This window comes from Pteronotus mesoamericanus, unplaced genomic scaffold (assembly GCF_021234165.1).
Source record: "Pteronotus mesoamericanus isolate MK-2021 breed Mesoamerican mustached bat unplaced genomic scaffold, CSHL_Meso_final contig_116, whole genome shotgun sequence".
Lineage (NCBI taxonomy): Eukaryota > Metazoa > Chordata > Mammalia > Chiroptera > Mormoopidae > Pteronotus > Pteronotus mesoamericanus.
Window position 1 is genome coordinate 42,820,687 of NW_026555027.1, and position 12,938 is coordinate 42,833,624.

A 12,938-nucleotide genomic window follows, 5' to 3' on the forward strand; every position below is an offset into this window, starting at 1 on the left:
GAAGGAAAGCATGCAGTCATTCTCCATTAAGTGTTTTGCCACCTATGGGTATTTGTAGATATATTTTATCAGGTTGAGGAAGTACCCTTCTATTAATTTGTTGAGTGATTTTTGTTTTTATTTTTATCATGAAGGGTTATTGGCTTTTGTCAAATGCTTTTCTACATTTATCGAGGTAATTTTGAAACTAGAATAAAGGACAAGTGCCATATTATTATCATGGGTTTCATTGAATTTTATATTGAATCAATTTGCATTCCAAGGATAAATTCCACATGCTTAACTTTATAAAAAACATGTTTTTAAACATTTCTTTTACTGCGTTTGTTTCCTGTCCTCAGTTTGAATTTCCTCTGTTTTAGACAACTTCCACCTCTGACTTTTTGTATTGCTATCATTTTCTGTTCCTGTTTCCAGCTCTGTACCATTTCTCCTGGACCAGATACTTTTCACATTCTAAGTTAATTAAGCGTCCCTTCCATCCTTGTTCACAAAGCATTCTTGAGTCCTCTTGGAAAACACCTTGCCCAGCCCTGGCTGCTGTGGCTCACTGGATTGAGCACAAGCCTGCAAACCATAAGGTTGCTGGTTCAGTTCCCAGTCAGGGCACATGCCCAGGTTGTGGGCCAGGTCCCCAGTTGGGGGTGTGCAAGAGGCAACCCATCTACTTTTTTCTCCCTTTCTCCCTCCCTTCCCTTCTCTCTAAAAATAAATAAAATCTTTTTAAAATATCTTACTCAGGAAGTAGCAAAGAAATAATACTACCACGTTGTCAGTCATCTCTAAAGACGCCACAAACTTCAAAATGTATATATCTTTAAATATTTTCTGTTATCCTGCTTTGTTTCCATGGCATCTTTAATTATTTCATTGTGCTTAGATTAAAAGAATCAGCATCAGCATATCGATTTTAATAGGTAGACTTGAGATAGAGGCCAACTGTTTTTGTTTAACATAGGACTATGAACACAAAGATTTGTTTTCTTTTGTTTTCTCTCTCTAGGTGGAGTATGTGTTTACGGATAAAACTGGCACACTGACAGAAAATGAGATGCAGTTTCGGGAATGTTCAATTAATGGCATAAAATACCAAGAAATTAATGGTAGACTTGTATCTGAAGGACCAACACCAGAATCTGCAGAAGGAAGCTTAAGTTACCTTAGTAGTTTATCCCATCTTAACAACTTATCCCATCTTACATCCAGTTCTTCTTTTAGAACCAGTCCTGAAAGTGAAACTGAACTAGTAAGCAATTTTAAATTAATAAATAGGAGTTTCATTTGCAAGAGTTCTCTTTGTATTAGTGGGGCAAGAAATACGTATTTGCAGTGTATTTACATTGATTTAATACTGAGAATTTATAGTCATAACCCAGTTTAACTTGTCACATAATGTGTGTTTGCATTAGTTCTCTTGGTATTTAAATGGAACTAAGTTAAGGAAAGTCCTTATTGCCTTGAAGTAAAGAAGACTTTGCTGGGGAATAGAGTTTATATTTATTTAATACTTTCTGAGACCTCACTTCTTCAACAAAAGAAGTTTCATCTTTAACTTACAACTTGGTTACGCCTCCTAAAAAGTTGAAGGGTCATAAGCAAATGTGACATTTTACTCTTTAAAGCGGATGCAGTGAGCTGTTACTTAGGCAGTTCAAGTTTGTAACATTGTTATTTTAGATCTTAGGTTACCAAATTATTAACTGTATTTATTTATATTTTTTAGAATTCTCTTTCTGATTTCCTAAATGTTATTTGGGAATAGTATTTATAGTGTGAGTGTTAATTATGTTTCTGCAGATTAAAGAACACGATCTCTTCTTTAAAGCAGTCAGTCTCTGTCATACTGTACAAATCAGTAATGTTCAGACGGATGGCATTGGTGACGGTCCCTGGCAGTCCAACCTTGCACCCTCCCAGTTGGAATACTATGCATCTTCACCGGATGAAAAGGCTCTCGTGGAAGCTGCTGCAAGGTAGTTTAGTCTGATATCGAAATCATCAGAAACACATCTTTTAAATAAAAATGTGAAAATACTAGAATATTGTCAGACAAAATTCATAAACACATAAAGGTAGATTGTATTTTAAATTTTTAATGAGAATTTAAAATGTGTTATTTTGTTAAGCTTGCAAGAGTCATGTTTTGAAGTGATTTCTGAAAATCTGGTTATTCAATATGAATAATATAAATTGTGAGAATATATGTTTGTATGTATTATTTTGGACCCTCTCTGATCCTTCAGGTTCTTAAAAATAATGCCATATTCAAATGAAATATTTTAAAATACATCTTAAACTTATGTGTTAAATATTTTTATTCAAGCTACGTTATGGTGATGTATTATGAAATATGAAATATCATTCCTTAAATTTTTATATTTTTCCTCCTTTTAACCCCTAGACTGGGCATTGTATTTATTGGCAGTTCTGAAGAAACAATGGAAGTTAAAACACTTGGAAAATTGGAACGGTAATTTTTTTCTATCTTGCAATATTCTGTATGTCGAGCATTTAGTATAGAACAGATTTAGGTAAATTGTGACCCACAGGCCATATCTGGCCTACAGCCTGTTTTTGTACAGTGCACAAACTATTACATTTATAAGGGGTTGTTAGAAAAAGAAAAAAAGAAATCATATGTCATGAAGGACCTAAAATACTATCTGGCCTTTTACAGAAAAAGTTTACTGACCCTGCACTAAAACAGTGTTACTATTACATTGTATCTCATCACATTGATAACAATAGCTTAACAGTAGTATTTTAGTATAATGGTTCTTGAATTTATTTATATGTTTATTTTTACACCCTCCTGGGGTAATGAATTTCCTAAGTTTCTTACTAATGAAGAAAAACTTTCTTTCATTTTCTATGATTAAGGAAAAAGCTATCTTGTGTCCACTGTACAATTAATTAGACCATTCTTCCTACATTTGGATCTTTCATGGTTTTATTCATTTCAGTTATCTCAACTCCAACTCTACATTTTCAGACTATGCTTTTATAAAACTAAATAGAGCTTACTCTTTGGCTATTTTCATGTGGGAGTCTGTCTGGCTCATTCTATCTACTTATAAACTATTATTCCAGTCGGTATTTTTCAGCATCACATAGTACATCATTGTATAAATTCATCCAGAATATTTTTCAATCCACACCTGACCCATCCACACATTCTTTACAGCTCCTTAGAGAGAAATTTGTTCCCCCACCTATACACATCTGTTCTGTCCCAGGTTCAGAATCACTTCTATCAGGAACCTCCGTTACTCATATGAGTGTGTTGCATTTCTCAGGTGTGTGTGAGCAGAAGAAGGGTTGAGGATCAGTCACCTATTTGGTGAGAAAGACATGGGCATATCGAGATTTCAGTCCTTGCTCTGCTACTCACAAGTTTATTTGACTTTAGGCAAATCACTTAATCTTTCTGAGTTTAATAGCCCTCATTTGTAAAGAGATGAGACCAATCTCCTTTGGTTCTCATGGGTATTAAAGGACACAGGTAAAGTTACAGGGTATTTGGTAAGTACTCAATAAATATTACTTGTATTTCTATAACCAGTCATCCTGAAAATGTAGTTGAGGTTAATTTCTTGTTCTAAATTAATCTTTTTTATCTTATAGGGATTCTTTCTAAATATTTACCTAATATTATTCAAAAAAGTAAAGTTTTGTCTTGCCTTTTTTTTTTCATTAGGTACAAACTGCTTCATATTTTGGAATTTGATTCAGATCGTAGAAGAATGAGTGTAATTGTTCAGGCACCTTCAGGTAACCAGCCTAAACTTCTGTGAATTTTTATATATCTAATAAAAATTAAGAGCTTGATAATTCATTTTTCTTTTTAGGTGAGAAGTTTTTATTTGCTAAAGGAGCTGAATCATCAATTCTCCCTAACTGTATAGGTGGAGAAATAGAAAAAACCAGAATTCATGTAGATGAATTTGCTTTGGTGAGTGCAAATTTCTGTGATTTAAAAACTCTGAAAGATACATAAATACATACGTATGTGTGAATATATTTTTGAGAGATTTGGAGTTTTCTTTTTGTACTAATTTATCAAAAATCATAGAATTATGTGTTGGCTCCATATTACTTGGTTAAAAATTAACTTTCACCTGTCAAGATTTGTCTTCTCTTTGAAGCTTTTATAGTCAGGGGACTTGTAGCTACAAGGACCACTCAAATTATGTAAAAAAGGGAGGAGAGTTACTAAAAGAATACAAGGGAATCACAAGGATGTGGAGATCCTGGAACCCTCATACATTGACGGTGGGAATATAAATGCCACTTCAGAAAATGGTTTGGCAGTTTCTCATAGAACATGGAGTATAATATATGACCCAGCAATTCCACTCCTAGGTGTACACCTGAGAGAATCGACAACATACATCTACACAAAAATTTGTACACAAAATGCTCCTCTCAGCAGCATTACTCCAATAGCCAAACACTGGAAGCACCCAAATGTCCATCATCTGATGAATGGATTAAACAATGTGCCATGGCCATATAATGGAGTGTTATTTGGCCATTGAAAAAATGAAGGACCGATATAGCCTATAACGTGAATGAACCTTGAAAAGATTACACTGGGTGAAAGAAGCTAATCACAAAAGTCCACAGAGGCCAGTCATGTGGAAATAAGCAAATTCATAGTGGTTGCCAAGGTCTGGAGGAAGCTGGGAAAGGGTAGTGTCTGCTAATGGATATGGGATTCTTTTGGCTGTGATGAAAATGTTCTGGAATTATTAAAAATAATTACACAGCTCTTTGAATTCACTGAAAACTACTGAAATACTCTTTAAAGGAAGAATTTTATGGTATATGAATTATATCTCTCAATGAAAGTGTAGAAGAATCTTTCAGAAACAAAGTGCACAAATACGTGAACAGGAAAATTATTAAGCAGCCCTCTCAGTCTTAAGACTTCATGATCTCTATTTCTGCATGCTGTATACTCACCTCTGTTCAACTGCCTCCTCCACCTATGGTTTCTTTTTTCCCATTACTGTTTCCCTAATTATTGATGGGACCACACTATAACATCCATGAGAACAAAGACATGTTCTACCTTAGTATCATACCAGTATTCAGAACAGTGCTGGCACATAGCTAAATGTACCCAGTAAATGTTTGGTGTAGAATGAACTAATTAAGTTAATATATCAATAAGTCCCGTAGTCCCTTAACTGTTATCTAAGAGAAACAATTACATAATTTATAGGTGTGGTTCATTTGTATATCAAGGAATGCCACTTTTTAGAAATCTGCTAAATAGTGTTATATAGTACTTTAAAAATCTACCTTTCCAAGAACATTTAATTTGGGTTTTTCTAAGGAAAATACATGCAAGAAAAGAAACTTTTTTAAATGAGCTTTTAGATTTCAATACTAACTTTCAAATATCAACACCATAAGACAAATTTGGACCCTGTAGTATCAGAAAATCAAATACATGTTTTTAAATTTTACGTAATTCCAGTTCACCAGTGAAGATGTAATGATACAATTTTTAATCATTCAGTGGCTCTAGAAAGTATTGTTTGAGAATGGCTACCTTAAATACTTCTTTATTTGAATTGCAAATATGTCATACCATAAACCCTCAGGAAATTATGGTTCCCTTAAAAAAATTCCTTTGAAGTAGGTAGAGTAGATTTGTAATGGTTAAAACAGGAAAGTAGAACCTGGGGCTGCTGCTTCTCTTGACAGTTGTGAAGGTACCATTATGGAACTCCTTGGCTTTACAGGTTTAATAACCACAGATAAGATAATCTTGTGATCCTGTCTGTTCTCTACTATTCCACAATTCAGTGACCTTAATTGTTCTGAGAACTTTTTAAGAACTCATCAGGAATTGAAAGAGTTATGATAATATGTGTTCCATAACTCAAATCACTAAGTCTTTGTGACACTTACTTTCTATCACTAAATGATAGTACTTTTTAAATTATTTGTAATTGATTTTTGGTAATGAGGTCCTCAGTTTTATTTCAGTGATTTCATGATTCCTCATTAGTTATTTTTGTACAATTTTTGTCTTTAATTTTTCTGTTTTTAGAAAGGGCTAAGAACTCTGTGCATGGCCTATAGACAGTTGCCATCTAGAGAGTATGAGGTAATAGATAGACGCCTCTTTGAAGCCAGGACTGCCTTGCAGCAACGGGAAGAGAAGTTGGCAAATGTCTTCCAGTTCATAGAGAAAGACCTGATATTACTTGGAGCTACAGCAGTAGAAGACAGGTAAGTATCAGATAAATAGGCAATATCATTTTTCTCTCATAAGAATTTTATTAGCCATTTCTGATTTATGACATAAATTTCACTTAACATGATATAATAACTTAATATATTTAAAATCAAAATAGAGTTAAAGCGTTTTCTCCCAGTTAATATGTATAATTTTTCTTCTTGCTAAGTCTTTGAAATAGATGAAAGATGTATACTTTTGTCTATAGACCTAAATTTTAGGATACTCCTCAATGTGTGCCTTACAAAAACTTTAAGCACCTGCTTAATTCTCAAGCCTCGCCTCCCACCACTGAATCCTTCCGCTTTATACTTCAGTAATACCAAAGTCTCTGTAGTTCTGTGAACAACAGCTATAGTTGAAACTATTCTATTTTATGGCTTTGTTCCTTGGCAAGGCTACCCATTTTTTAATACTTATTTATAAAGTACATTTCAGATGTTACCCTACTCCAGTAAGACCTTTCCTAACTTCTAACAGGATTTTTTTTAAAGTATATTTTATTGATTATGCTATTACAGTTGTCCCATTTTTTTCTCCCCTTTATCCCCCTCCACCTTGTACCCCCATTCCTTCTGACATGCCCCCCGACCCCAGTTCATGTCCATGGGTTGTATATACAAGTTCTTTGGCTTCTCCATTTCCTCTGCTATTCTTAACCTCCTCCTGTCTATTTTGTATCTACCAGTTATGCTTCTTATTCCCTGTACCTTTTCCCTCACTCCATGTCCACCCCCCAACCGTTGATAACCCTCCACGTGATCTCAATTTTTGTGATTCTATTCCTGTTCTAGTTGTTTTTGTTTTTTTATGTTCAGTTGTTGATAGTTGAGTTTGTAGTTCTTATACTGTCCATAGTTTTGATCTTTTTCTTAGATAAGTCCCTTTAATATTCCATAGAATAGCACTTGGTGATGATGAACTCGGTTAGCTTTACCTTATCTGGGAAGCACTTTATCTGCTCTTCCATTCTAAATGATAGCTTTCTGGATAGAGTAATCTTGGATGTAGGTCCTTGCCTTTCATGACTTTGAATACTTCTTGCCAGCCCCTTCTTGACTGCAAGGTTTCTTTTGAGAAATCAGCTGATAGTCTTATGGGACTATCTTTGTAGGTAACTCTCTTCTTTTCTCTTGCTACGTTTAAGATTCCTTATTTTTAATCTTGGGTAATGTAACTATGATGTGCTTTGGTGTGTTTCTCTTTGGATCCAACTTATTTTGGACTCTCTGAGCTTCCTGGACTTGTATGTCTATTTTCTTAAAAAGCTGATTGTGAAGTCTCTGTATTTTGTAGATCAATGTTGTCCTTCTGGCGATATGATATAATTACTTGTTTAAAGATTTTCTTCTCCATCAGCCTGTGAACTCCTTGAGGTCCATTTATTCTCTTTGTTCCCAGCATCAGTATCAATGTGTGTTTTAGTTTCTTGAATTAAATTGAATTCTACAAATTAATTCTGTTGTATTTTTCTCTACCTCTTAGATCTATAGGTGTTCAGTCTAATTTTTGAACTGCTGATATGAGAGATTTCCTTACCAAAAAGAAAATCTTATAATTTGAAATGTAAGACTTTCTAATAAAATAGTTTAGGTAGACCATATACTTAGTTCTGTAAATATCAGCTTTGAAAATATACTCTTAAAATATGAGGTTGTAGATTTTTTATGTTACCTAGTTGATCACTGATTTGGTTATTTCTGTTTCTTAATGGGAAAAAATTTCCGTTATATTACTGAACTGAACATTACTGTAACAATTCCTAGGTCAAGAAGTCTAGAATTTACCTTACTTACACTGTTTGATTTATACTTAAAGTACAATCAGAAAGGTATTTCCTACTGCTGATTTTATTTCTTTTATTTTCAGACTACAAGATAAAGTTCGAGAAACTATTGAAGCATTGAGGATGGGCGGTATCAAAGTATGGGTACTCACTGGAGATAAACACGAAACAGCTGTTAGTGTGAGTTTATCATGTGGGCATTTTCACAGAACCATGAATATTCTTGAACTTATAAACCAGAAATCAGACAGTGAATGTGCCGAACAGTTGAGACAGCTTGCCAGAAGGTAAGAATATAATTATTTGGATCATTGAGTTTTCAGGGGAAAGCAAACTATGGCCCACTGCCTGTTTTTTATAGCCTGTGAGCTCAAAATAATTTTTACATTATCTGATGGATAAAAAAAGAATCTAATTTCATGTTGTGAAAATTATATGAAATTCATATTTTGTTCATCAGAGATATTGGCCTATAGTTTTCTTTCTTTGTAATGTCTGTATCTGTGAATAAAGTTTGCCTGTGAATAAACTTTTACTGAAACACAGCAACATTCATTTATTTACTTAACATCAGTGAAGGCTTTTGCTCTGTAGCAGAACAGTTGAATAGTTACAAGAGACCTTATGAAGCACTTTTTTCACTTCTCACTGCTGCTTGATATACTTCAAGTAACAGTGACACAATTTTAACTCCATAGTGTCTTGAGTGCCACACCTATTGTTGTATGTCGTTTTATTATATTTCAGTTATCAGTATTTACTCATCAGCTCCAAACAAGAAAAATGGACTTTTAATATCACACTTTTAAAGCATAGTGTTGTTTTATCAAATTAGATGTGAAGCATTGTATTATTTAGTGACACTTCAATATGCTACCTTTTAAAAAAAATTGAAAGATAAGATATAAAATCTCATTGCAGATTGTTCTGTAGTATTAAAATGTAAAATTTCATTACAGAGTCAGCATTAACAAATGGACATTTGTGATTGATTTTGATGATGAGAATCATTAAACTCCAGTTAGGCAAAATGTTACTTTTCCTTCTCTCCCAAAATGATTTTTATTTTTCTCATTAGTAGACTTGTACTATCTTTTATATAATGGTGATTATTTCATAATACACATGTGTATCAAATCATCACATTGCACACCTTAAACTTAAATGTGTTATATGTCAGTATCTCAGTAAAGCTGGGGAAAAAATAAAATTAAAAGAGAGGGGTATTTCTTAGTAGCAGTGTGTACTGTATTGTAACCCCAGTGGTGAAATGAGCGTGATGTTCTTGCGGTGGATGTAGCACAGTGCTCCTTTGAGTGCTGGCCTTCAACAGCGTGAAGGAGCTTGCACCGGAATGTCAATCTATGCACTGCTTCTTTCCTCAAGAAATCTTACTCTAAACGGAGAATGGGGAGAAACAGTGGAACAAAATAGTGTTTTCAGTAATGTAGTTGGTTTACATACTGATGCAAGCTTCTTATCTCTTCCTAGCAACAAATAGTTTTTGCCCAGCTGCCAGTAATCAGCCCATACTTTGAGTAGTATTTATTAGCGCATGCCCTCAAGGGCAGTGTTACCCGTGTTTCTCCACAGAGTAATATCTCAAGTCACAGCCCATTGTAGGAATTAATATCAAGAACAGTTATGATTCCTTTATTCATTTGCTTCCTACGTATACATAATTTAGTTCATGAATTTTCCTGAATATTTTTTAATTTTTTAAAATCAGGATTTACGAAATGAAACTAATAATGTTTTTATTTTCATAAGACTTTATACTCATAATTTGGGAGAATATATATTCAGATTATACTCAGGATATACTCAGAATGTTATAATTCACATTTAGAAAATACAGTTAACTAATTCAGTCATTGTAAAATTGAATATAATCTGTTTATTCATAATAGCAGTCACTCTCAGTTTCACTTAATCTTTATTTCAAGATAATACAGTTTAGTTTGTTCCCTGACATACCAGTTTTGTAATAATAAAGTTGGTAGATGAATGGTCCCTCTTTCAGTGAGACTCTTGTTTACTGAGTATAAATAATATGACTTCAAAGTGTCTTACAGAGGATATAATTATTTTCTGTTTTAGAATTACAGAGGATCATGTGATTCAGCATGGGCTTGTGGTGGATGGGACCAGTCTATCTCTTGCACTCAGGGAGCATGAAAAACTATTTATGGACGTTTGCAGAAACTGTTCAGCTGTATTGTGCTGTCGTATGGCGCCACTGCAGAAAGCCAAGGTATGTTTGTATTACTAAAAGTTTCATAAAGATGTATAGATCTAAAAGTATTCTTTAAGGTCAGTGTCTTACCTAGTTTCATTTGGTGGCATGTAATACATGAATCTTACTAGGAGTCAGTCAGTCATTTCTCATGTTAGGAATTTTAACCATGTACATTAGAACATTGAAATTGCCAGAGTGATTATAAAAGTTTCCACTGTTCATCGTAACCTAGAATAGCTGTGATGGGTAGCAGTTTGTGATTTGAACTGTGGTAACTAAAGTTTCACAAGTTAATTACTTACCTACTGACAGAGCCTAAGAGACTTCAATTCACATGCACCTTTGAGTGATTCTGTTGATCTCTGTTCATTCTTGCATTGTCATGAAGTGATAATTCTCTTTGTTAAAAATAGTTAAGTGCCCAGACGCTGTGACTTAGTAGGTTGGAGTGTCTTCCCGTGCACCAAAAGGTTGCTGGTTCGATTCCTGGAAAGGGCACACATCTAGGTTGCATGTTCAGTCCCCAGTTGGGGTGTGTGCAAGAGGCAACCAATCGATGTTTCTCACACATCGATGTTTCTGTCTCTCTCTTTCTCTGTTTCTCTCTCCCTCTCCTTTCTTCTCTCTCTCTCTCTCTCTCTGGAATCAATAAATATAGATGTGTGTAAAAAAATAGGGGAAAAAAATGACTGGTAAGTAATAGAACTTTAGAAAGAAGTTGAAAAGCCAATTAATTTGCGATATAAAGTTATGTACAGAAAATATTTAAATTTCAGGTGTGATTCAAGTAAAAGCCTATACATACATTTTTTGAACTCCAACTTTGTAATTTGAGGTCTTAGATTATATCCTTCATAAACAGTATCCTTTGAAATGCACATGTAAACACTGATTTTTTCACATACAAGTCTAATAAATTAGACATTCAATTTTTCTTGGCTCCATGGAATTTTGTTACAATGCCTATGTTATTATAATACATGTCCCTCCAGTCTGTGGAGACTAAAACTAGAGACCAGACAGAGCTAATGTCTAGGCTCTTTATAAAAGTACACTCAAGAATTTCAAAGAAACATTTTTTAAATTTTATTGAATTTAATTTTGATTGTTTTTTTAAATTTTATTACAGGAGAAAATAATTACTTTTATTTCCATATCAAATGAAAAGAATAATTTCTTGAGAAATAAAAAATTTTGCCTGTCAAAGTTCAATTAAGTATAGTTACTTTTTACACAATTATTATTATGATTTTTATAAATTTAAGCTGTATTTGAAGATTCTTTCTTCCCATAATAAAATCCAAGATAGTACTATTTTCCAGTCTCATTTCTTAAAGACATTTCTGACATCTTTGTGGAGACATCCCTCGAAAAACAAATCCCAGGGTATACTATTGTCTAACATAAAACTAATTTTTTTCTATTTTAACAGAGTCATTGCGGATAAATGACTTTATATAAATCTAAGAAAGTTGAAATTTTATCATAAGTACCTAATTACTTGTATATCTTTCAGGTAATAAGACTGATAAAAATCTCACCTGAGAAACCTATAACATTGGCTGTTGGTGATGGTGCTAATGATGTAAGCATGATACAGGAAGCACATGTTGGCATAGGTGATTGATTTTTTTTTTCCCCCTGAACTTTTAATGTTGGTATAATTATCTGGGGATCTTGAATTTTCCTTTTGTAAACGAAAGTACAATATTAAATACACGAGTGAAAACTGAATGCCACATGGTACTATATCTCAGTGTGTCCCCATCAGAAGCCTATTATAATTAGTTCAATATTTAGAATATTTTAATTCCGAATTTTCAAGGGCATGAATATCACATGAGTAAATTCACTTTTTTAAAATTCTTTAACTTTATTTTAACTCTAAATTTGTTGATTTACATAGAGTTGCCCTCATGGTTTTAAATCCTTGTTTTAAAATGTTGTTATTATTGGTCAATCTGAAGATTCTGCAGCTCATTTTAAAGACAATTTTAGAGACAGGAAATTATACCAGACTGTAATAAAATATAAAATTTAAAATAGACTTCTTATTTAATAAACTTTATCCTAATTTTTTTTGCCCTGAATTTTTACTGGATTCAGAACACGAATATTTTATTTATATTTAAGTTATCAGTTATTTCCTATGTAAACTATATTCTAATCTGTCTTCCTCAATAATTTTATTGTACAAATACAGGAGTAAAGAGAAAACTATGGGTGTTTCTTCCCTTTATTTTTATTGTTGACGCTCTTTCAGATGTCCCCGTTTTCCGCCCCTTCGCCCACCTCCACCCACCCCAGCCACCCCCTTCTGGCTGTCACCACAACATTGTGTCTATGAGTTATGCATGTTTGCTTATATTTATCAGATAAAATTATGGACTGATTTCAAATGATATTGTACTTTTTAAAAGCACATTTTGTTTGAGTTATGCATGAAAATTTTAAACACGCTCATTTGTGCTAGATTCAAATCATTTTGGATATTTTCGTGTTCAGTGAAGTTAAAGTTGTTTTATAGCATCCTCTCCATTAGAAATATATTAACTAGGACTTTGAGCTTCTGAGGTTCTTATTAGATCCTGGACTTTGAATATTATTTTTATATTTATTGTACTTTATATTATATTCTAAATCTTTGAAAATTGATATTA

The 12,938-nt window shown here is 33.3% G+C and overlaps 1 protein-coding gene across 3 annotated transcripts in view; it reads left to right on the plus strand.

Annotated features, from left to right (window-relative positions):
- Positions 1 to 12,938, plus strand: part of ATP11B (ATPase phospholipid transporting 11B (putative)) — a 104,248-nt gene that overhangs the window by 58,908 nt on the left and 32,402 nt on the right. For all 3 annotated transcript variants that reach the window (XM_054581029.1, XM_054581021.1, XM_054581039.1), the window contains exons 13-21: positions 1,004 to 1,246; positions 1,798 to 1,973; positions 2,402 to 2,470; positions 3,698 to 3,771; positions 3,849 to 3,952; positions 6,065 to 6,246; positions 8,123 to 8,326; positions 10,140 to 10,293; positions 11,795 to 11,897. In XM_054581029.1, the coding sequence (XP_054437004.1) occupies positions 1,004 to 1,246; positions 1,798 to 1,973; positions 2,402 to 2,470; positions 3,698 to 3,771; positions 3,849 to 3,952; positions 6,065 to 6,246; positions 8,123 to 8,326; positions 10,140 to 10,293; positions 11,795 to 11,897 (1,309 nt within the window). The remainder of the gene's footprint in view (positions 1 to 1,003; positions 1,247 to 1,797; positions 1,974 to 2,401; positions 2,471 to 3,697; positions 3,772 to 3,848; positions 3,953 to 6,064; positions 6,247 to 8,122; positions 8,327 to 10,139; positions 10,294 to 11,794; positions 11,898 to 12,938) is intronic.